Source organism: Perognathus longimembris, chromosome 4 (genome assembly GCF_023159225.1).
Source record: "Perognathus longimembris pacificus isolate PPM17 chromosome 4, ASM2315922v1, whole genome shotgun sequence".
Classification (NCBI taxonomy): Eukaryota; Metazoa; Chordata; class Mammalia; order Rodentia; family Heteromyidae; genus Perognathus; species Perognathus longimembris.
Genome location: NC_063164.1, coordinates 42,503,885 through 42,530,048, shown reverse-complemented (window position 1 = coordinate 42,530,048; position 26,164 = coordinate 42,503,885). Strand labels below are relative to the sequence as shown.

Here is a 26,164-nt window from a genome sequence, read left to right as displayed (position 1 = left end):
CCAATATCTTTTCACTATCATTTTTGTTGGTTTTTGTTCTGGGGCTTGAACTCAATACCCTTGCATACAATTTGAGTTGCACTTCTTGTCCAACTTTTTTCTGGTTAATTAAGCTGAGTCTATTAGACTTTCATGCCTGGGTTGACTTTGTACAGTGATCATTGGGGTCTCAATCTCCTGAGTAGCCTGAGCCTGGGTCTGTTTTCAGGCACTGGTGGTTTATGCCTCTAATTTTAGCTACTTAGTAGGCTGAGGATCAGAGTTTTTAAAAAACAGTGGTTATCTCCAATTAACCTCCAAAAAAAGACATATGCAATAGAGGTATGGTTAAAGTGGTAGAGTGCCAGACTTGAGTGAAAAAAGCCATGTGAGGCCCTGAGTTCAAGCTCTAGTTTTGATGGGCACACACAGAGAAAAAAGCGTTAAACCGGTACAATGTGAACAGACACGACTAATACTAATAAGCGACTAAGTCTAATACTGTGAATAGAAGATAAGTTTACTTTGGTGTTTCTAGGAATGATTTTGGCTTTTTAAATAATTGCACCTGTTCTTTTTTTTTTTTTTTTTTTTTTTTTTTTTGGCCAGTCCTGGGCCTTGGACTCAGGGCCTGAGCACTGTCCCTGGCTTCTTCCTGCTCAAGGCTAGCACTCCACCACTTGAGCCACAGCGCCGCTTCTGGCCGTTTTCTGTATATGTGGTGCTGGGGAATCGAACCTAGGGCCTCGTGTATCCGAGACAGGCACTCTTGCCACTAGGCTATATCCCCAGCCCCTGCACCTGTTCTTTGATAAGAATTTTTGATTAAATTCTCACACTCAAGCTAGATTGTTACATTTTTATGATAGAAATATATTTAACTTTATGTTTTGATTGATTTAGGATCTGAACCAATGATGCTGGGTTCACCTACATCTCCAAAGCCAGGAGTTAATGCTCAGTTCTTACCTGGATTTTTAATGGGGGATTTGCCTGCTCCGGTGACTCCACAACCTCGAACAATTAGTGGCCCTTCAGTTGGAGTTATGGAAATGAGATCACCTTTACTTACAGGTAGGTGTATTGCTTAGAGTAATTGTGTAGTATATCAGTGCATGTATAGCCCATGTTTGTTGTAGGACTTTATTTTTAGCAAAATTACACTTTAAAAGGTAACTTTCCTGTTTTAGTGCATAACAAGAACTGTTGAAATAGAAGAATTCTGTGAGCTAATATTTTTACAACATAGGTTTAAATGGAAACTGTTCTTTCTTTAGTTGCCTTTTAAAATATTATTTGGTATAAAGTGGTTTATTACCTTCTTTTGAAAATTAGTATTGATGAAAGAGAGAGGCTTTTGTCCTTAGTTATATTTGAAATTAATTCACTTAAAAGCATTATGTTCAGGCCAGGTGCCGGTGGCTAACGCCTATAATCCTAGCTACTCAGGAAGTTGAGATCTGAGGATTGTGGTTAGACAAAAACAAAGCAAAACAAAAAAAGCGTATGTTCAGGACAGATGTTAAACTTTCAGATGTAATATTTTATTGTGACTCCCATATATTGAGTGTTTGTGAGCCAAGCTCTATGTTAATTATTTTCTGTATTATTTCATGGAAAAGATCAATTTTAAAGGATCAGTGTAAGTAGTATCTCCACTTTCAAAGAGTAATATCTCTGCTTTCAAAAAAGAAAAGTGAGGTTACATGTATTAAGCAATTGGCTAAGTTCACTTAGTAACAACAGTTAAAGCCTAGATCATTCTTATTCTGTAGCCTGTGCTCTAAGTAGCTTATGTGTACTCTAGGCCCTCATCATCTTAAAGAAGGCTGGGCTGCTTTATTATGTAACTTTGTTTGCTCTCTGACTTACAAAAGCATTTTTATGTCACAAAAGTTGATTATTTTATGCATTATTTCTATCTAATATGCTACTGTGAGAAATAGAAATGAAATATGTTTAATTTTGGCAGACAAATTCCATAGTTAGAGATTATTCAGGGATACATGGAATGAAGTTGTACTTTCTTTTTTTCGAGGGTGAGTGTTTTCTGGGGCCTGAACTCAGAGCTTGAGCACTGTCTGTGAGTTTTTTTTTTGCTCACATTTTATTTCCTGGAGTTGTACTTTCACATGAGAAAAGGAGTCATCATATTTTCTTTTCTTACTATGTTGTCCACATTTTGTTGTTTTTTTGCCAGTCTGGGGGCTTGAACTCAGAGTCTGAGCACTGTCCCTGGCTTCATTTTGCTGAAGGCTAGCAGTTAAGCCATAGCACTACTTCTGGCTTTTTCTATTTATGTGGTGCTAAGGAATTGAACCCAGGGCTTCATATATACGAGGCAAGCATTGTACCACTAGGCCATATTCCCAGCTCCTGTTGTCCACATTTTAACCCACAGTCTTATGATCTTCCTACCTCAACCTCCTAAGTAGCTGGGACTACAGCTACAGCAGGCATGTGCCTGCTTCTGAAATTATTTTTGTTGTTGTTGTACCATCCTAGAGCTTGAACTCAAGGCTTGGATACCCACCCTCAGTGTTTTTGTTCAAGGCTAGCTATTTCTCTGCCATATGAGACACAGCTCCACTTTCAGCTTTTTTGGTGATTAGTTGGATATAAGAGTCTCATGGACTTTTTTTTTGCCTGGGTTGGCTTTGAACCAGGATCCTCAGTTCTCACCCTCCTAAGTAGCTAAAATTACTTTTTTTTTTCCCACTGAAATGTTAAGTGTAGTAAAGAAATTCAAAGTTACAAAGTTACATGTAAGGGTTTGTGTGTATGGGTTTGTGTGTTTGTATTTTGGGCACTGTCTCTGAACTTTTTTGATAAAGGCTAGTGCTTTACCACTTAAGCCACAGCTCCCCTTCCAGAATTTTGTGGTTAATTGGAGATAAGAGTCTCACAGACATTTCCTGCCCTGGCTGACTTTAAACCGAAATCCTCAGATCTTAGCCTCTTGAGTAGCTAGGATTATAGACATGAACCACTGGTGCCCAGCACATCTGAGTTTTTTTTTTTTTTTTTTTGCCAGTCCTGGGGCTTGGACTCAGGGCCTGAGCACTGTCCCTGGCTTCTTTTTGCTCAAGGCTAGCACTCTGCCACTTGAGCCACAGCGCCACTTCTGGCTGTTTTCTAGAAATGTGGTGCTTGAGAATCGAACCCAGGGCTTCATGTATAAGAGGCGAGCTCTCTTGTCACTAGGCCATATTCCCAGCCCCTGAGTTTTAATAATTGTAATTTTTATTTACTATTTAACTCATAAATCTTTTCTTTAAAATACAATCTATGACTCAGCAACAGTGGTGTTACCTTGGAGCTTTTGAGCACTTTGTAATCTCAGGCTCTACCCCATACCTTTTGAATCATTGCATGAATTTTAATAAGATCGCAGTGTTATTTCAGGCATATTAAGGTTTGAATAGTCTTAGAGGATGAGGGCTATTCTATATTTTGTGAATATTTCAAAAAAACAAGTTTTAAAAAATTAGAAGATAAAAGGTTGCTCTATCACTGGACTGTGTTTTGTTTTGTTTTTTATATCTTGTAGGTGGATCACCACCACAACCCGTTGTACCAGCTCATAAAGATAAAAGCGGAGCTCCACCTGTTAGAAGTATATATGATGATATTTCCAGCCCCGGGCTTGGATCAACACCTTTAACTTCAAGAAGACAGGTAATGTTCATATTTTCATGTTCCATGATTAATACTCATATTCTGTGGTTTGTAGTTGGTTGATTTATATTTCTAAGTAGCTACACAGTGGGGGACAGGAGTTAGGTAAAAATTTTCCTCAAGTCTGTTTGTTATAGAGTATCTGTGTTGCACAGAACAAGTAGTAAACACATTTTATCATAGACTCTGCTTAAGTTATACAAGAAATGTAATGGAACTTTTAAGTTATCCATCATGACATGCCATGTAATCACAGTACTCATAAGGCTAAGGGAGAGTTTAAGGCCAACGTGCCTACATAGTAAGACCCTGTCTCAGAAAAGACAAAAGAAAGTAGATTTTTTTCTCATGAAGGTGATTCTGTACATTCCTCCCTCCTCTCTGTGTCAGTACTAGGTGCTTTCACTTGGCTTTTGTGCTCAAGGCTAGTGCTCCTACCACTTGAGCCATACCCCCTTCCACTTTCTAGTGCTTTTCTTTTCTTGGTTAGTTGGAGATGAGTCTCATGGACATTTCTGCCTGAGCTGGCCTTGAACTGCAATCCTCAGATCTCAGCCACCTCAGTAGGTAGGATTATAGTTGTGAGATATTGGTACCCGGCCCTTGTTTGTTTTTGATTGGCTAGAGCTTTTTGTTTTTATGTTGATTTAAAATTACTTTTCAATTTTTTTCACACCTACAGCTTTACAAATTTTTACTGGTAGTCTAGGGTTATGTTGTTTTTCATTGTCCAGGATGATTTTAATTTGTAGTATTTTATAGTTTATATCTGATTAAAAGTGTTATCTTTCTGTTTTCTATGTTAACTTAGTTATTTGAAGAGTTATTATTGTTTTAATTCTTGTACATTGAGTACTAGGTAGTAACTGGGTTAGTTATTTCCTATAGAAAACTTCTATGCTGTGAAGGGTCTAGCATATTTCTGGTTAATACTGCTGAACAGAGACAACAAAAATGTACAAAAAGAATTGTACCTATGGTACTGTGACTTGATTATAGTACTAATTCTCTTCAGTGACTGTCAGAAATTTAGTTATCTACTGAAACAATTTTTTTTGATAATTACTGTCTTTATCAGTGGTTAGAACTTTGCATTTTTATCATAATGCTTTGTTCTGTTTTCATGTAGACAAACATTTCAGTAATGCAAAGTCCTCTTGTTGGAGTTACAACTACTCCGGGAGCAGGTAAACAACTCCTCTTAGCACCAAAGACTGTTCTGTCTTCTGATCAAAGATAATGTAAGACCTTTATTAATACTTTTTAAAAAAATATATACTTAAACATGAAGACTCCTCAAATGTCAATAACTTCAGGAAATATTTTATTTATAGCGATTATTTTATGAATTTGTAGGTATGGTAGTGTATCCTATTGAAAATATTAACAGTGTTTTAAAAATTATATACTTAATAGTTGAAGTGTCTCCTGGGTTATTAAAAACTGTAAAATCAAAAAAGATGTTGCACTCGAGGCAAGAAAAAGAATGAATACTCATAACGAATATTGAACAAGTATAGGTATAAATAAAAATGACATTCAAACAACTAACCATTGATTATATCTAGTTTTTCTTTTTTTAAGATTCATCTTTTTTATCACTATAATCATTTTTAGCATACATCTCTTTTTTGGGGGGCGGGGGGTCTTTTGAGACAAAGTCTCACAGTGTAGCTCAGGATGCCCTAGAACTTTCTTTTCTAATAGCCACAGTCCTGGCATTTGAACTTAGAGTCTGGGCACTGTTCGTTTAGCTTGTTCACCCAAGACTGGCACTCTAGCACTTGAGCCACAGCTCCATTTTTTCTGGCTTTTTCATGGTTAATTGGAGGTGCGTCTCAAGACTTTTCTTGTCCAGGCTGACTTTGTACCACAATCCTCAGATCTCAGCTTCCGCATTAGCTAGGATTAGAGGATGAACCACTGTGCCTGTCTGGTCGCAAATTCTTGATACTACTGCCTTTGCCTCCTGAATACAGAGATTATATATGTGTGTTAGCATATAACTCTTTAATATGTTCATATGTTTATGATCACATTAAATTTAGCAAATGTTGAAGTACCTATTTATGAGGCTGAAGGAAATGAACAAAATATGCAACTCCTGACTTTATGGAGCTTACATATGTTTATAGGATTTCCATTTTTAAACAATGTAAGTAAATTAGGTTAGAAGGTAATATATTCTGGAGGGAAAAATTAAGCAGAATGTGTGTATGTATATGTATGTAGGTATATATCATTAAAAAAGTTAAGACAGGATCTTGCTGTGTACAGTCTGGCCTCAAATTTGTGATCCTCTTCGGCCTCTTGAGTGAGAGGGTTTAATATTAATTTTCTGTCGTACCTTCATGTTTCTGTGAACTTAATAATGGCTTAAGCAATGTAAACATATTAGCAAACTTAGCAAACTGTAAAGCTTTAGAAATTGGAAGGTTTGAAATAAGTCTGATTGGGCCAAATTAGAGCATTGGTTGGGCTGTATTAATAATTTGTGGAGGTACTCCAAATAGTCTGTATTTTTTGTTAACTTTTCTGTTTCTTGGCCCATAGTCTCTTTTTGTCTTCAAAGCCAACAACTACAGTTCTTTTGTAGTTGTCTCTTTCTCTTAAAGATCCCAGTGAGGTGGGCTGAATGGCTCAAATGACTTTGCTTAGCAAGTGCAAAAGGCCCTGAGTTCAAACCAAAATCAGTAGAAAATATAATGAAAGAGGTAATGGGTACAGACGATTGTATCTGTAAGTCATTGTAACACCTGATATTTGTCCAGAAAAATTGAAAAACAGAATGTTACTGAATTGAGAATAGTTTGTGGGTGAGTAATTGGGGTGAAAGGAGGCAAATGTGTTTGGAGATGGTGGTAAATGAAAAAGAAGGCAGGGAAGGAGAACACAGCAAGAACAACATAATAGTTGGAATGTAACAGCAAGAAAGTGGATTTACAGTAAACCATATGAACAGTTGCATAAGATAAAATATCCCAGATGTTCTAGTTACAATATAGAGATTGTCAGAATGGATAGAGAAGTTTGTAACTTTTCAAATCCACTCCAGGCTTCTTCAAGATGTCTTTTGCACTTTGACTGGCAATATCCTGAAGAGATAGATTTGCACTGTTTGTTAAGGCAATATAATCATCTGTTCTCTTAAGTACCTGATTTGTAGTATTCTGTAGACATTTTTTTTTTTTTTGCTGAGAAAAAATACCATGAACCTTGTGGCTCTTGTGGCTTATAACAGGAATTTATTACCTCAGTTTTTGCAGTTCAGACATTTAGACATTGCTGGAGGTTTATGTTTTCCCCCTTGGAGCCGAGGTCTTGACATTGGTTCTGTGCTTTGTTTTAGAGGCTATAGAGTTGAATATGCTTCCAGACTTTTTTAGGAGTTGGTGGAATTCAGTTCCATGTGGTTGTTGAGTGAGGTCTTTGTTTTCTTGGTATCACTTCAGATTGTCCTGAAGCTTTAAGAGGCTGCTTTCATTCCATGGCTTCATCTTCAAAGGAAGCAATTGCAGATCATGTCCTTTCTTATATTTCATATTTCTTCAACTTGACTTTTTTGTGCTTTTGTATTAGGGCTTACTGATTTTCTTGGGTCAAATGATATAATCTATAATCTAGGACAATTGTTTGTTTTTTATTTTTTGTGGTGCTGAGTATCAAACTTAGGTTCTCAGGCATGCTGCATCCCTGGTCCAGATAAATTCCTCATGTTAAGGTCAGCTGATTAGTAACTTTAATTCCATCTACAGAATTCTTCCACAGATATATCTGAATTAGTGTTGAACTGAATTAGTGGTCAATCCAACCCAGGGACAGAATATTAGAGGGATCTTTAGGAAGTCTGGTGTTTTTTTTGTGTGTGTGTGTGTGCCTGCGTGCGTGTGTTGTTCCTGGAGCTTGAACTTGGGACCTGGATGCTGCCCTTGAGCTTTTTTTGCCCAAGGCTAGTGCTCTGTCATTTTAGCCATAGCTCCACTTCTGGCTTTGGTGCTTAATTGGAGATTAGTCTCACAGACTTTCCTACTGGGGTTGACTTCGAACCTCAATCCTCTGATCTCAGCCTTCCTAGTGACTAGGATTACAGGCTTTGAGCCACTGATTGACTAAAAAAAAGTTTAAATGAACTGTTTTTATAATCTTCAAGTTCAGAGGAGTTATCATTCAACAAATCAGTTTGAATCCAATGCATCTTGGTCCATGCCAGCTCTTCATTCTCCCTCATCCCTACCAACCCAGTCCTTTCTCTAGAAGTCTTGTTTATTATATGCAGGTGGCCCTGTGTATCTGTGTTCAATCACGAGTTGAAAATACTTTTTTCTTGTTATTCCCTAAACAGTATAATAAGAATTTACGTATTTTTATGTTGTATTGCAAGAAATAAAGATATGATTCAAAGTATATCAGAGAGTATGTATAGACTACTTGTAAATGCTGTACCATTTTATTTTAGGGACGTAGGCATTTTGGTTTCTTTGGTATTCTAGAACTAGTCTTCTAGTGGCAAAATGATAATAGGCCTTCTCAAAGACATAATTGAGGTGGAGGGTCCTAGTAGCACTTGTTTTAGCCTTAACCATAACTTGACCAACCTTTTATAACAGGTATATGGCAATGTTTTGTTACACACAAATATTGATTATTTAGTTCTAAGTTAACATTCTACATTTTCTGGTGCTAATAGCACAATATTGGTAAGCTGTAAAGAAAGAGGTTTATTTTGGCTCATAGTTCTGGTCCAGTGTTGCAGGCCACATAAGTTGATACCATTTTTGCTGACAGAACCTTGAGGTAGTACAGGACATCACCAGATGAAAGGGTATATGTGTTTGTCTTCTGGTCTCTCCTCTTAAAAAGTCACCAGTATTGAACCATAGGACCTCCATACTATCAAGTTTTAATAACTTGAAAAAGTTCAGCTTCTATACACTGTATAGTTAATGTTTCTGCCCTCACAACAGGTATTAACTCTAATGTGATTGCCAGAAGGGACATACTATATTCAAATCATAGCAGACACAAAAATTTTTAGTGGTATACTCTGTCTCAGTTGACAGACAAAACATAATTTCTTGTCAAGTGGAAGAGCACCAGATTAAAGTTTAATATGTTTCTGTTAATATTTTAAAATATAACTTCTCTGAGGTTTTTTAAAATTGAGGAAATAGCTTATGAGTATGGGAACTATAGAAGAAATATGCCTGTCATAAAATGGCCACTGGGAGCCACTGCTGCCTCTTCTTTGACTTTAAGGAATTAATGTGTAGAAAATTTAATGGGACATATGTGAAAAGAACCAATTTTAAATAGTTGTGACAGGTGTGAAAACTTACGCATGGCCTGTTATAAAGAAGATACAGAAAAAAGGAGTTGAAGAGAAAATGGAGCAGGATATCCTAGACATCAGTAATAAGTATTTTCTTAGTTCCTATATTTAGTGTTAAACAAGTGTTATTTTCTTCTGTAATTTGTAAATTTTAGTCTTTTGAGATTGACTTTTCCTTTGTCTTCCTCCCCTCTCCCTCTCCCTTCTCCTCCCTCCTTTTCCCTTTGCCTCCCTACCTCTCTGTCTCCCTCCCTCCCTATTTCTCTCTCTCTCTCTGTGATTCATTCATTTGCCAGTCCTAGGGACTGAACCTGGCACTATCACTAAGCTGCTTTTGCTCATGGCTAGCTCTCTACCACTTGAGCCACAGCACCACTTCTGGCCTTTTCTGTTTATGTGGTACTGAGGAACTGAACCCAGGGCTTACATGCATGTTAGGCAAGCATTCTACCACTAAGCCACATTCCCAGCCCCTTAAAATTCATTTTGCAGTTAGAATTCTCCCTTGGGTCCTTGAGGACTAGGGGAGAATTGAAGGGGAAAAACTGTTTTGGTTTTTTTTTTTTTTTTGGGGGGGGGGGCTGTCCCTGATTGGAGAGTTTGTTGATTTTGTTGTTGGATTTTTCTTTTTCCCCTGAGAGACCTAATTTCAGCAGATAGAAGGTCCATTTCCCTCATTAAATCGTCCCATAGAAGACTTCCTTAACAGTCTGAGTTCATGCTCTGAACACTGGAACTAAGTTTGTATATTTTGTTCTTATAGCTGTTTTCTTCTGTGATTTTGTCCTTTGACTTTTGCACTGTTTAGGTTCCTTTTCTTCAGATATAATACCTCTAGTATCTTGGTGGTAAAAGTTATCTACTGTTCAGGATAAGGAGAGTCCTGGTATCTAATCCTGTGTCATACCTGTATTGAGCGTTTTTCTTTAATTCAGGAAGGAACCTGTGGCATCTAAAATACGAGATATTCCACAGTGATCAGTGTTTGGAGAGGGACTAGAGGTGGATATATGTGTTCGGTTCCACATGCTTAATTGGATGATGCTGTATTCATTATTAACCTTTTGGTTATAGTGTATGATTCAAACCCAACTATGAAAAAAACAGAATGAAGTCTGGGGGACTTCAAAATGGGAAATTTTCCTTGTGTTGTCCTCAGGGTCACTCAGTTGTCCTCTTGGTATTCATGTGTGGCAGTACACACACAGAACATGACCAAGAGGGAAAAACCATTGGAACTTCTGTGACTGGAGTTTGTATTAGAGTTTCATGGTTAAATTGTTACTTAAAGGCGTAATCTTTAGTTTCTCTCCTGTTATCATAAGAGGGATGATATTGTGTTGTTCAAAGCTCCAAACCCTTCAGACCATGTTTAATTTTCCTAGAGTGACTCATTGCTACTTTTTTTTTTTTTTTTTGCTAGTCCTGGGCCTTGGACTCAGGGCCTGAGCACTGTCCCTGGCTTCTTCCTGCTCAAGGCTAGCACTCTGCCACTTGAGCCACAGCGCCGCTTCTGGCCGTTTTCTGTATATGTGGTGCTGGGGAATCGAACCTAGGGCCTCGTGTATCCGAGGCAGGCACTCTTGCCGCTAGGCTATATCCCCAGCCCCTCATTGCTACTTTTTAAGCATAAATTTATCAGACTCAGTCTAAAGAGTCCACTATAAATAACATACATAGTCCTATTGCTGGAAAAATTCTCAGCGTTTAGATGTTAATTCCCAAGAATTAGACAAAGGTTAGATCTTTCACTGGATTGAGAACAAATTCTTTAGGCTATGTTACTATGTCTCATGGTAAGAATATGGTATAAAACAGATAGGACTTCTTTTTTCAGAATTGTCATTTACCTCTTTAAAATTTACAATTTTTAATCTTTTTTGTTTTCATTTAGATTAGTTTGAAATAATTGAGTCTGCCTTTTCTAATTAAAGACATTTTCATAAAGGGTAAGAAGGTTTTTTGCCTTCCCTTTTAATCATATTTTGTGAAGAATGTTTGAATACTGATTTAACATGGGAGACAAAAATTACAGTCCAATCTGATGTGGTTTGATAGACACTTTTATTTATATCTAATAAAGCACAGCTTGTACATCCCAGAAGTCTGATTTAGAGGAAGTGAAATCAGTGGAGCAATTAAACATTAACTAGGTGGGGGGCAATTATGCTAAACTTACATAAACACTCTTAGATTATGTACAGGTGATTATATTTTTAAGATTAGGTGACAAGGCAAAAATTAGGTTGCTTATTCATTCGAAACTAATTTTGATTTGTCTTATTTTTAAAGGTCATATGGTTGTCTCAATTTGAGCCCTCATTTAATTTCTTGCTTGAAGGTTATTACATGATGTGGCATAACCAAATTGTATCTTCTTAATGTAACATGAGACATACAAAATGAATTGGCTTCAGATTTTATAATAAAGTACCTTTTACTGTCTTTGGTTTATTAAAGGCATGCATTTGTGTTAAGAACTAAACTTATTTAAGGGTATCTTTTATACGTGTTTATACATCTTTTTTTTTTTTTTTAAGTACAAACTCAGGATTTTGTGTGTGTTGGTGTGTCATTCCTGGGGCTTGAACTCAGCTTAGGCTCTGTCCTTGAGCTCTTATTCCTTCACTGCTCCACTACTGGCTTTTTTGGTAGTTAATTAGTATAGTAAGAGTCTCATAGATTTTCTTGCTCCAGCTGACTTCAAACTGCAATCCTCAGGTCTCAGCCTCCTGTCCCTAAGCATTTTGCTGAAATTTTGCTAACAATCTTACCATTTGAGCCACTGCTCTTTTTCTGGCTTTTTGGTGGTTAGAGATAAGATTCTCATGGACTTTTCTGTTCTAGCTGACTTCAGACTGGTCTTTGTCTTCTGATCTTCTGAGCAGGTAGTATTATAGCCACTAACACCTGGCCTAAACTCAGTTTTTTTTTTTTTTTTTTGTGTGTGTGTGTGTGGCATACATGAACACGTGCATGTCCTGGGAATTGAACTAGGCCTTGGCGCTGTCTCTGAGCTTTTTAGCTCAAGGTTAGCACTCTACCATTTGTGCTATAGCTCCACTTACTGCTTTTTATAACGTGTATGCGAACTAGGGAAGGGAAAGGGAATATCAAAATTGAGAGACAAAGCATAAAAAGACAAACGATTCCAAAAGCAATACTTACAAAACCATTTGGTTTAAACTAACTGTACAACTCATGGAGGGGAGACGGGAAGGGGAAGGGGGAGGTGGGAGAAAAATGAGGGAGGAAGTAACAAGTTGAACAAGAAATGTATTCACTGCCTTACATATGAAACTGTAATCCCTCTGTACTTCACTTTGACAATAAAGGAAAACAAAAACAAAAACAAAAAATCTCACATGCTTCTCTTGCTGGGCTGGCTCTGAATTATAATTCTTAGATCTCAGCCTCCTGGGTGACTGTTATTATAGCCATGAGCCAATGATGCCTGGCCTAAACTGTTTTTAAAAGTCACATAGTTCTGTTAAGACAGCTATATGAGATTCCATTTTCTCTTATACTTTGTTTTATGTAGAAGTAGTATTTGTTGCATGTCTTCATTTGCTTGATTGCTTTTTTTTTTTTTGCTAGTCTTACTGCTTAAATTCAGGTCCTGGGCATTGTCCTTGAGCTTCTTTTGCTCAAGGCTAGTGTTCTACCACTTTGAGCCACATCACCACTTCCAGTTTTCTGGTGATTAATTAGAGATAAAAGTTTCACGGACTTTCCTGCCCAGGCTGGCTTTGATCCCAGATCCTCAGATCTCAACCTCCTCAATAACTAGGAGTACAGGCCTGAGCCACTAGCACCTGTCTTTTTTATTTTATTTTAATTTTTAATTTTTGTTTTTTGTTTTTTTGCCAGTCCTGGGCCTTGAACTCAGGGCCTGAGCACTGTACCTGGCTTCTTTTTGCTCAAGGCTAGCACTCTGCAACTTGGGCCACAGCACCACTTCTGCCTGTTTTCTGTACATGTGGTGCTAGGGAATCAAACCCAGGGCTTCATGTATATGAGGCAAGCACTCTTGCCACTAGGCCATATTCCCAGCCCCTGTTTTTTTTTTTTTTTATTTTTTTACTCTTTTTTTTTTTTTTTTTGCCAGTCCTGGGCCTTGAACTCAGGGCCTGAGCACTGTCCCTGGCTTCCTCCCGCTCAAGGCTAGCACTCTGCCACTTGAGCCACAGCACCGCCTCTGGCCGTTTTCTGTATATGTGGTGCTGGAGAATCGAACCTAGGGCCTCGTGTATCCGAGGCAGGCACTCTTGCCACTAGGCTATATCCCCAGCCCCCTTTTTTTTTTATTTTTTAATCTTAAGATAAAGCTACTGAATCAGGAGAAGTAGGTTCTGGAAAGTTCATTGTGTGCTTGTGAGAGTGATGAAATAATTTCTCCTTGGCTTAACTAGGAACAGGTCCCTGGGAAACCAAGAGTCTTTGACCACTGTTATAGTATTGTTGTTGTGATGAGTGAAGAGTGTTAATTAGACTACTACCTGGCAGTTCATACTTTAGATTGCCTCGATTGGGATTCCAACTTCTTTTTAGCATGTTACTTAAATATTTGTTTCTGAATTACCATAAATAAAGCTACTAATAGATGCAATTTTATAGGATTATTAGAAGTAAAGAAAATTACTCATGTAATGGACAGTTTGATAAGAAGCCATTAAGATGCTATTCTTTTGTCCTTTTATTTTATTGGGCAAAGTTTATGTCATCTGGTTGTGAATTTTCATTGATTTTTAAACTCTCTGGAGGTAAAAGCCAAAGAAAGCTTCTGTAGTTTGTCTACAGAGTAGTTTGAGTTTACAGTCTGAGATTTTTCTTTTTCATCATGCATGTTGTTACCTCTCCATTTATATCTTGTTACCAAATTCTACTAGCTTCCTGTGCAACTAGTGGTCTTCTTGCTATTCTTTCCTTTTGCTAGTCCCAATCTTTCTCAAAACCTTTATACTTTTCTTCACAGAATACTCTTCCAGATAGTGACATGAATTCTTCCCCCAACTTCTCCCAATTTTTTCTTTAGTATTACATCTTCTTTGATTTAATCCTCTGTGGATTGAATCTTCCACTTATTGTTTTATCTATATATGATGTGAAATTTTCTAACATACTATGTATCTGCTTACTTTTTTCATCTAGAATTTAGATGGTGTTTTGTTTTATAATAACTTGTGTTACTTTATGTCCTTATTACCAAGAATGATGTCTGAAGTACATTAAATGCTAAAAAATATTTCTTGAATGAGCAAATTATTGCTACTATAAGAATGAAAGAAAAAGTCTCTGCTTTTCAGAAACGTAGCCTTAATTGGATAGGACTTCTGAGAACTCATATATATGTATACACACACACACACACACACACACACAGCCTGTCATGAAGCTATGTGCCTCTAATTCCTTCATTCTAGAGGGTAATCAGGAGATTTGAGAGTTTTAGTCCAGCAACTACGTAGTGTAACTGCATGAAAATCAAAGAGCCACCAACAAAAACAAAAAAATGAAGAGTTTGACATGGTATACTGGACACATAGAAATACTACATAGTAGTTATTATATTGAAGGATTAGAAGCACTAGATTTAGAAATGGCCTAAATAAAAACTACAAGGTAGATGTTGTTGAGATGTGCATTGGTATTTGGATTTTCGGTGGGTAATGAATGTTCCTGCCTCAGCCTGCCTCGTGTTGGGATTCAGGCATGAGCCACCAGCTTTTTAAATATATTTTAAAGCAGAGCTAATGTGATGAAAGTAATAGGATTTTGGATGATCAGTCCAAAAAGAGGTTCTTGAGATTGACAGATTTACTTATTAAAAGGCTCAGCCAGAAATTAAAAAGAAAACATTTGGAAAAGTTACAGTATGTAAAAAAGCATCATAAACTATGCCCAATTATTAACTTTTTCTCAATATGTATTAACATGAAATTATCATTTGATTACAATTATATATATTTTGAACTGTTAATATAAAATTTTTACTTTTTTTCAAAACTAAGATCTTTGCTTTAAAGTAAACCAAGCTTGTTTATATTCATAACTAACTTAACTAAATATACCAATGTAGGGCAAAGTGTGTTTAGCCCAGCAAATATTGGTCAGCCACGAAAGACGACACTATCTCCTGCCCAGTTGGATCCTTTCTATACCCAAGGAGATTCTCTGACTTCAGAAGATCACCTTGATGACACTTGGGTGACTGTGTTTGGGTAAGGTTTTTTAATCTTATTTTTTATTGTTTTATAAAGGTGATATACAGAGTTACATAAGTCCCCTGATGAGTACATTTCCTTTTGGAAATGTCACCCTTTCCCTCTCAGTGGATAAGGTTTTTGGACTTTTAAAAACAAATCTGTCTCTCATTTGTTAACAATGCAGAATAGTTGAAAGACTTGGACAGAAAACACCATACATCATAACATAAAGATTGTTAAGTTTGCCAATTTGGTGAATATGTATCCATCTACCTTTTTAAAAAATTTAAATCATTACTAAGTAGTTGTACAGAGGAGTTATAATTTCATAAGTAAGGTTATGAGTATAATGCTTCTTGGGTGATGTCATCCCTTTGTTCTCATTTTCCCTTCTTGTCCCTACCCTTAAGTTCATCTACCATTTTTTTTTTTTTTTTTTTTTTTTGCCAGTTCTGGGCCTTGGACTCAGGGCCTGAGCACTGCCCCTGGCCTCTTTTTGCTCAAGGCTGGTACTCTGCCACTTGAGCCACAGCGCCACTTCTGGTCGTTTTCTATATATGTGGTGCTTGGGAATCGAACCTAGGGCTTCATGTACACGAGGCAAGCACTCTTGCCACTAGGCCATATTCCCAGCTCCTCATCTACCATTTTTTATGGTATATTTTATAGTAAATTTCAGACATCTATGTATATTACCCTGATACTTGAGCATGCATAGATTAACTAGAGCCCAATACATACATGCAATTTTATAAATTTAATTTTTATTTATTTTTTTTGTGCCAGTTACTCAGGGCACTGTTCCTGAGCTGTTTAGCTCAAGGCTAGTGCTCTACTATTTGAGCCACAGCCTATTTCTAGGTCAGTTTTGAAATAGGAGTCTCACAGACTATCAGGCTGGCTTTGAACTGTGATTCTCACATCTCAGCCTCCTGTGTAGATAGGATTACAGGCTAGAGCCACCATTACTCCACTTAGAATATTTTTTATTGATAGAAAAGAACTACTAAGCAATGTGGTATACTTCATAATCTTTTATTTTTTGTAGATAGAGGGTACTGGAATAATAATAAAACTTGTTTTTCTGTCTGATACTTACACTATTTTGAAATATAATTTGCCTTGTTTATATTGGGCCTTACTATATTTTAGGGTGAAATGTATAATACGAGCTCAGTGAGGGGAAGGTCATTACACTGTAGATATGTGGTAGATTTTATGGATTTAACTTAGTTGAAATTTCAAGAGATTCACAGAATGTAGTATGAAGCCTCACATTTAGTTTTGTCCCCTGCTACACTTTTGTTTTTCTCTTTAAGGCAGTGATTGTCACCTATTTTTTGTTGAACTTTCCTAAGAGAATAAGCTGGGTGCCAGTAGCTCACACCTGTGATCCTAGCTACTCAGGAGACTGAAATCTGAGGATTGCCGTTCGAAGCCAGCCCAGGCAGAAAAGTCCTCTTGAGACTCTGATTTCCAATTAAACACTCAAAAACCAGAAGTGGTGCTGTGACTCAAGTGGTAGAGGACTAAACTTGAGTACAGAGCAGCTCAGGTGCAGTGCCCAGACCCTGAGGTCAAGCCCCATAATTGGGAAGGAAGGAAGGAAGGAAGGAAGGAGCTTTTCATACAAACATGCTACTAAACATTTGATTACAATTCTTTAAAAGGCTTCTAATACTATTGTTCATTGGTGCCGAGATTTATTTTTGCTTAAAGGCTAAATTTTAGAAAATTTAGATAGTGCTTTGTGTGGAATGAAGAATGGAGTTCTAAGTAATTTATTTTACCTTCTAAAATCCATAATAAAACTACCAAGTGCCTATATAAAATACATTATATACAGAAATACAACTTTATAGCTGTTTATGAAAAACCATCACAATGGCTTATAAGCATGGGAATTTTGAAGACTTTAGAGAGAAAAATCTATGTAGAAAATTACTGAGTCAAAACTAATTTTAAGGTATTTGTCTTTGAGTGACTGGTATTTGATAGTTAACCTAGATAAGGATAAAACAGGGTGAATTAGGGTTTTGTTGTTATTAGTCTTCTAGACTAGAAATTTGGGTAGCAGTTTAACTAGAAGTACTTATAACATTAGTAATGTGATTTTCTATTCATAAAGGAAGTTGATTGCTTAGACTGGATAACTTCTTCTTTTCAGGTTTCCACAAGCATCTGCATCTTATATATTGCTACAATTTGCACAATACGGAAATATCTTAAAACATGTGGTAAGGGTTATTTTTTTTTAAATTCAAGATTTTGGCTGGAGCTAGAGAAGCCATGAAACGAAGGAAACTACTTTTGAACTTTGTATGTTTTTCTAAATAAAATTTTCTTTTTCTTTTAAGTTTTGAAAGAATAGGGCTAGGGCTTTGACTGAAGTAATAGAATCTTTGCCTAGCAAGGGCAGGTTTCTGAGTTCAGAACTCTAGACTAGTGCCTTCCCCATAAAATTTTGAGTCTGCCTGCCTGCTTGCTTGTCTGTCAATCCATCTATCTATCTACTTACCTACCAACCTACTTTTTTTGTATGGGGGAAGTGGCAGTCCTAAGACGAACTCAGGGCCTGGCTGTTTGTCTCTAGGCTTTTTTTGCTCAAAGCTCTAGTGCTCTACCATTTGAGCCACACAGCCTTTTGGTGATTAATTGGAGCTAAGAATCTCAATGATCTTTTCTACTTGGCTGGCTTTGAGCCCTGATCCTCATATCTCAGCCTCCTTGGTTGTTAGGATTACAGTTGTGAGGCTGGTGCCTAACAAAAGATTACATTCTTGTTGTTTAGAAGGTTCAGAATTGCATAATGTTTGAGAAAAATGCAATAAAAATTGAAAACTGAAGAGTGAGAGTTTCAGCATCCACTCCTCTTCTTTGTTAGTTCAGTCCCTTCTTTTTAAAGGGATTAATAGATGATAAAAATAGATGAGTTATGTCAGATATTATTATTATTATTATTGGTCTTGGGTCTTGAACTCAAAGCCTAGGTCAGGTCTCTGAGCTTTGTTGCTTAAAGCTAGTGCTCTAATACCTTTAGCCACACCTCCACTTCTGGCTGTTTGCTGGTTAATTGGAGATAAGATTCTCAAGGACTTTACTTGCTCTGGCTGGTTTCTAGCCTTTATCAACAGATCTCAGCCTACTGAATAGGTTGGATGAAGTAAGCCGATATCCATCAAATTATTATAGTATTCTAATATGAGCTGGCTTTATTCAAAATAAGAAGGTTCTTGGGTTTACTGCTCTTACTGAGGGTTTTAAAAACATGTTTATATATTGCCCAAGTTGTCCCCCCATCCTTATGAACTTAACTCCTATACCAAATTGTATTGAGGTACAGTTTCTTAAACATTTCAGATCAGGTATCAATTTGACTTTTATTTTTTGTACAGGAAACAAACTGTTCTTTTTGTAGCTAGTCCTGTGGCTTGGACTCAGGGCCTGAACACTGTCTCTGGCTTCTTTCTGCTCAAGGCTAGTACTCTGCCACTTGAACCACAGTGCCATTTCTGGCCTTTTCTATATATGTGCTGCTGAGGAATCGAGCCCAGGGCTTCATGTATACGAGATAAGCGCTCTTGCCACCAGGCCATATTCCCAGCCCGAAACAAACTTTTTGAGAATTACTTTATTTTCAGAGAATATTTGCCATCTACTTTTTGTTTTAGAGAATTGGAACTAAATAGAAGTTGTTCCATTGGATTTTTGTTGAACTCTAATGTACAATGTTTTATAGGACAGAAACAAAAAAACAAAGTATGAGTTTATTTTCACATTTCTATTTTCTAATATAGTTCATTAAGTGCACATTTTACATATTTTATATCTTAAGAGATGACTATCACTCTATTCTTTGCAGATGTCCAACACAGGAAACTGGATGCATATTCGTTACCAATCTAAATTGCAGGCCCGGAAAGCTTTAAGCAAAGATGGAAAGATATTTGGAGAATCCATCATGATTGGTGTAAAACCATGCATTGATAAAGTAAGTTTTTTGTGATATAAGGAGATTGGCTTAGCCTACATGAAGAACACAAGATAGACACATTGGCAGTATGTCACCTGCTTTCCCTGTGTCTCTTTTGCTTAGCTTATAAAATATGTTCTTTAAAGTCCATGCTGGTGATTGCTCATGCCTGTAAGCCTAATCCTAGCTACTTTAGGAGGCTGAGATCTGGGGATTGAGGTTCAAAGCCTGCCCAGGCAGGAAAGCCCATGAGACTCTTATCTTTATTTACCCACCACAAAAATGCAAGTGCCACTGTGGCTCAAAGTGGTAGAAAACTAGACGAGGAGAAAGAGTTTAGAGACAGTACCAGGCTGGAATTCAAGCCCCATGACTGACAAAAAGTTATTTACTTCCACCAGTAAACCAAAAGTATTTAAATTTAAGATTTTAGAGCTAATATGTCATTTCCCTTTATATCACATAAAGAAGCCATGAGAGCAAAAGTAACTTGTCCAATATTGAAAGTGAGACCTAGGTTTTAGATCTCTTGACTACTAAGCCATTTTGTGTTGTACCAAACATCATCAAGTATTTTTGAGGACCTCCAAGGAATGGTGCTGTTTTAGAATGGACTGTTTTACATATATGGTAACTGATAGCATTAAATAATTGGAGTTTTGGCTACTTAGTTGGATTCCACAGTATTTAGAAAGTATTTGTACTTAAATAGTATCAAGTACAGTTCAAATTTTTCTTCCTTGTAAAATTAGTGTGTACAGGGACTGGGAATGTGGCTTAGTGGTAGAGTGCTTGCCTAGCATGCATGAAGCCCTGGAATTGATTGCTCAGTACCACATAAACAGAAAAAGCCAGAAGTGGCATTGTGGCTCAGGTGGTAGAGTGCTGTCCTTGAGCAAAAATAACTCAATAAAAAAAACTAGTGTGTACATGCTGTAAGTAAATGCAAACTTATACTACCCTGTGCTTATTGCTTGGCATATACATGTTATCCAAGTCTGTTTTTGTTTTTTTTTTTTGGCCAGTCCTGGGGCTTGGACTCTGGGCCTGAGCACTGTCCCTGGCTTCTTTTTTGCTCAAGGCTAGCACTCTGCCACTTGAGCCACAGCGCCACTTCTGGCCATTTTCTGTATATGTGGTGCTGGGGAATCGAACCCAGGACCTCATGTATATGAGGCAGGCACTCTTGCCACTAGGCTATATCCCCAGCCCTCCAAGTGTTTTAAGCACCAAAACAGACTTGGTTTCCATGCTTATAATTTATTGTAGCCATGTGATTATATAACTCTGCTATAACAGATATTGGCAACAAAGAGAGGATTCTTCGGAGTTACTAGGTTTAGACTTTGATTCTCATTTGCAATCTAGTTTCCTGACTTGCTAAGAGGATTCTTAATTCTTGTGGTTTATAGTTGAATTGAATTTTTTTTTTTTTATGCCAGTACTGAGACTTGTGTTGGGGCCTGGGTGCTGTCCCTGAGCTTTTGTGCTTCATGCTAGCACTCTCACACTTGAGTCACAGCTCCATTTCTGGCTTTTTTGATGATAATTTCAGATAAGAGTCTCATGGACTTTCTTGCTTGACCTGTCTTTGAACCACAATCCTTAGATCTCAGCCTCCTGAGTAGCTAGGATTACAGGTGTGAAACACCTGCTCCGGATATATTGAAGTCTTTGAGGTGACTAAATTGCTCTTGCTCAAATACTGATTTCAATTACTAGCTATGAATCATATTGTCTTCTCAAACCTAAAATATTTGAAGGGTTAATTAGAATCCAATGAAGTATTCCTCCTTTAATACATTTCTTTGGAAGTTAATGCAATACTGGATATATGTGTATGTTTATAAAAAAAGGAATTGTTTATTTCTGTAGAGTGTCATGGAAAACAATGAAAGATGTTCTTTGTCATCACCGTCTCTGGCCTTTACACCACCAATCAAGACCTTAGGCACACCAACACAACCCGGAAGTACTCCTAGGATTTCTACCATGAGACCTCTTGCTACAGCATACAAGGCTTCTACTAGTGACTATCAGGTATTTAATAATTGGATAAAAAGATCTAATTAAAGGCATATTTAAAAAGATCTAATAGCATGTTTAACTGCCTTGCTTTATTGTTATAGCTCTTATTAAATTTTTTACACTGGGGTGATTACCTCATTGAACCTGAACCTTTAAAATTTTTGAATTTTCTAAAGTTAGAATCTTGGCTAGTTTGAAAGTTGTCTTGAATTTTTGTTTTAATTGTCTAGGTAGGGGATGTAGCTTAGTGGTTGAATGTTTTCCTCAAGACCTTTGGTTTGATCCCCAGTGTCACAAAACAATTAAAAAAATTGCCATTCCTTCAAACATTATGATGTTTTTATTTGTTTGTTTTTTGTTGGTCGAAGGGATTAAACTCTGAGCCTGGGGGCTGTCCCTGAGCTCTTCAGCTCAGTGCTAGCACTCTACCGCTTGAGGCACACCACCATTTCCAGTTTTCTGGTGGTTAATTGGTGGTAAGCGTATCATGGACTTTCCTGCCCAAGCTGGCTTTGAATTGTTGATCCTCAGATCTCAGCCTCTTGAATAGCTAGGAATACAGGCTGAGCCACTGGCACCCACATTCTGATGATTTTTGTCTTTGAGTTTTTCTAAGTTGTATTTGTATACATAACAAAATATCTCCTGTACACATTGCTAGGATGAGAGAAAAACTGATAATGTCACAGTAAACCCTTAGGATAGAGCATATTTGGTTATCAAAAGAAGGCAATTGGCCTGCTGTTATTCAGACAGTTAAAAGTTTTCTGGCCATACATTTTTTTTTTTTTTTGGCCAGTCCTGGGCCTTGGACTCAGGGCCTGAGCACTGTCCCTGGCTACTTCCCGCTCAAGGCTAGCACTCTGCCACTTGAGCCACAGCGCCGCTTCTGGCCGTTTTCTGCATATGTGGTGCTGGGGAATCGAACCTAGGGCCTCATGTATCCGAGGCAGGCACTCTTGCCACTAGGCTATATCCCCAGCCCTGGCCATACATTTTTAAGGAAGTTCATTTTATTTATTGACAACTGTTAAAAGAATGTTGACTCTTAATTTTCTATATTGTTCACTAGTTATTAGCCATGGGTATTTAATATAGACAGCTGAAGACACAGGTCTTAAAGCACAGTACTTGAACAGAAAAATGCTTGTATTCTAGTAGAGCAGGTGGTCACAGTCACAGGTCCTCCAAAGTAGGAAGCTTATTGTAGAATTATTTCTGTCCTTTAGTTTATTTTTGCCAGTCCTGGGCCTTGGACTCAGGGCCTGAGCACTGTCCCTGGCTTCTTCCAGCTCAAGGCTAGCACTCTGCCACTTGAGCCACAGCGCCACTTCTGGCCGTTTTCTGTATATGTGGTGCTGGGGAATCGAACCTAGGGCCTCGTGTATCCGAGGCAGGCACTCTTGCCACTAGGCTATATCCCCAGCCCTTTAGTTTTTTTTTTAAACCTGTATTTAAAATACCCATTTTTTGATGTTCTTTTAAAAAATTGGTTCAGCTTTCTAATTTGAGATATTATTTGCTTTATTAAAGGGAAGATTTGTTGGTATTCTTTTTATTTTTATATCCTCTTTTAACAATTAATTTATAAAGGTGATGTACAGAGGGTTACAGCTACATAAATGAGGTAATAAATATGTAATTTTTGAACAGTTACCTCCCTCATTTTCTCTCCCCCCAATCAATTCTCATGTCCTCCAAGTTGTAAAGTTCATTTCCATCAAAGTGTCTAGTGAGTACCACTGTTGCATTGGTTCACCCTTTGTCCCGCCATTTCTGTGGTTCCCCTTTCCTTCCCCGTATCAGATAAGACAAAGGGTACAGAAATAAAAAAAAAATCACAATAGGGAGTAAACCAAAGGGGGAAAAAGAAAGAAAAAAGAAATAACTGCAAACAGTACAATAAAAACACTTATTGCTTCCATTTCTTAGAGTTCATTTTGGTGAGCATTATTTTTTATGGTCATATCTCTCTTTTCTTTTTTAATTTGTATTGGTTGTGGGCTTGAATTCTGGGCTTGGGCGCTGTCCTTGATCTATTCCGCTCAAGGCTAGTGTTGTACCACTTGAGCAACAGCGCCACTTCTGAATAATTGGTATTAAAAGCATACTATAAATCCAAATTTTAATCTTTACTATCTATAATTAATTGTTGGAAATGGATTTTAGTATTTCTCTTTTAAATTAGCCATTAACTATAGAATTGACTGCCATTGAAGAAATCATAACCTAACAGGTTTTTTTTCCTTTTTGTGTGTATTTTAATAGGTTATTTCTGACAGACAAACGCCAAAAAAAGATGAAAGTCTTGTATCGAAAGCAATGGAGTACATGTTTGGCTGGTAGATAATAAGAGCTACGAGCTTCGCTGTGAAGGAGGAGGTCCCTGCACTAAAACCACAGTTAGCAAAATACTACCAGTTTTCTTTGGTTAGTTGTATAACCATACTTGACAATGGTGGGTAGCTATCTCATAGTCTTCTTTCTGAAGATTTTTTTCTTTAATAATACATCCTGTTTGTAGCTCGCACTTTAAAAGATGCTTGAGATAAATTTTAAGAAAACATGAAAATCACTCGAGATAGGATTTTGTGCTTTATGTGATAGTGCATGCACAAAATTTTAGCATTGATTATTGTAAACTAAGTAATTGAATTTGGAGAATTGTCTCCTAGTTTTCATGAGAAGGTAAATTTCATGAAAGCTGCTTGTATTTACCAAGACACAGGATTATAACTAACAATTTGAATTATGGTCTTTTAATTGAGATAGTATTTAATATTCTAATTACCTTTGTATATGTCCTGTTGTCGCTTATCATCTTTTAGTACTATAAAACCCAAACATCTTTTTAAAAAACCTACTATTAAATTTTCTTGATAATAAACTTTGTCAATTATGTACTGAATATATTTTGAAGTGGTGATTTGTTAAGCTTTAATTCTTCACTGAAGTATAGAAAACATTATTAACTTGTATACCTGTAATCCAGCTTTAATTACTATTATGTTTTGCCATTTTTTATTTATTTATATTTAAGTAGTAGCTCAAAGGGGTTTCAGTTCAACATGTCCATTTATTATAAGTGCAGTGCATCTTGATCTTCCTTCCCTCCCCTTTATGTTTTGTTTAAAGCACACATAAAATGGAATGCAGTTTTAATGTAAGTTCTTTAGGATATATTAAAAATAAATTACATTTCCATATGTAATCACAGTGTCCATATCCCACTTACCAGTTAATAAGTTTGCTAATGTGAAATATTCAGTTCATTTGAACATTTCATAATTGTCTGTAAAATGAAATATTTATTATTCAAATCATGATCAAACCAGGTTTACACATTATTATTTATCTATCTCTTAGCTGTCTTAGTAAGTTAGTTCATCCACTTATCCCCACTCTCCAGCATACAACAACCTACTGAAGCTGCCCTGTGAGTTGACTGTAGTCTGAGCTCACTCACTATTTTTTCTATATCCTGGAAACCAAATCTAGAGAAGATTAGATTATCATTTCTTTTTTAAAAATAATACTTGGTAGTCATATGCTGCATATAATATTGAGACAAAACAGATTTTGATTTTATTGATGTTTTAACTGATTACTGGGCACATGTGCAGAAGCCTAACATCTTCATTTTAAACTTCACTTTAATAATACATAATGCTTAAAAAAGCATGTGGTTTTGAATCTGTTATTCCATTCAGGACTACAAAGTAGTTATTTTTCTTCTCAATTTTTGTCATTTCTGTTGCATTTAACAAGCTAGAATTCTTTTGTATAGAAGAATCCTGCGCTGCTAGGGCTTTCTGATTCCCATGACATATGTTCATACAGAATGGCAGGACAAATACATAATCCTTTTCATTTATTATTTTTCAGAGTGATGGTTTGGAATCATGACAACTACAAGTGCTATCCTATGAGCTTAAGAATATTTTTTGCATCATTGTTCTTGTAGCATTTTTTAAAGAAATTCACTATTTCATTTGAATTATTTAATTGCAATCACTGTTATTCATATTATCCCCTTTGGCCAATTAGATCCTAATTAAAATGCCTCTAGTGATATAAAGACATTTATAATTGAAATAATATTTGACCAATAATGACTTTTGTACATGTATCTAGGTAATCTGTATATTTTCATTTTATATGTTTTTTTTATAAAGCATGGCTTACACGATGTATTATATGGGATATTTTATAGATTTATAAAACTACAGCAAACTACAATTAAAGTTTAGTCTTTTGAGATGAAGTGACCCTAAGGAAACTTGTTTCATTTTTGTTTTTCAACAAAGTCTCTTAAGGTATGTATGTAGTACTTGCTTCACTGGAACTTACAGCCATTTTGATTTTGTCTCATGAGTGCTGAATTACAGGTGTTTTCCACCAAGCCAAGTTAATCAGAAAACTTTCACACTGAAGTCATATTTTTCCAATTTACAATCCTATTGTATAATATATATGTACGTATATGTGTGTGTATGTATCTGTGTGTGTGGTCAGTTGTTCACTTGACCCTTGCCTAAACTATCCTCTACCCACTGATAACACCAATCTCTGTACCAGGAAGTACACACCAGGAAGTCTAATTATTTTTCTCTGAGTGTTTTAGGGGGTTGGGCCTGGTGTCTTTACTGGCGGGCAAAGTTTTGGCTACTGAACTATGTCTCCAGTGCCGTGTGCAGTGACACATATATCAAGCCACTACCCAGTTCTGCGTTAAAATATTACTTCAACTGAAAGACTACCTACCAGTGATTTAAACGTACAATTTTGGTGAATGGCAACTCCTTTATACATCTACTTAAAGATAATAAAAGTATTACAAAACCTACAACCAATGAATTTGCAGATGTGCAAATACCAATATAGAAACAAATAAGGGGAAAAAAACCCAAGACAATGACTCTTCTATAAGTTCACAATAATAGACTTTAATGACAGTGAAGTGCATGAAAT

The 26,164-nt window shown here is 36.7% G+C and overlaps 1 protein-coding gene across 1 annotated transcript in view; it reads left to right on the top strand.

Annotated features, from left to right (window-relative positions):
* The window catches only part of Nup35 (nucleoporin 35), a 29,369-nt gene extending 3,729 nt beyond the window's left edge, over positions 1-25,640 (top strand). Inside the window, exons 2-9 of the mRNA XM_048345131.1 lie at positions 883-1,053; positions 3,530-3,657; positions 4,787-4,844; positions 15,066-15,207; positions 17,360-17,429; positions 19,055-19,183; positions 21,041-21,205; positions 23,462-25,640. Of these exons, the coding sequence (XP_048201088.1) occupies positions 883-1,053; positions 3,530-3,657; positions 4,787-4,844; positions 15,066-15,207; positions 17,360-17,429; positions 19,055-19,183; positions 21,041-21,205; positions 23,462-23,539 (941 nt within the window). The 3' untranslated portion in view covers positions 23,540-25,640. The remainder of the gene's footprint in view (positions 1-882; positions 1,054-3,529; positions 3,658-4,786; positions 4,845-15,065; positions 15,208-17,359; positions 17,430-19,054; positions 19,184-21,040; positions 21,206-23,461) is intronic.
* The last annotated feature ends 524 nt before the right edge of the window (positions 25,641-26,164 follow it).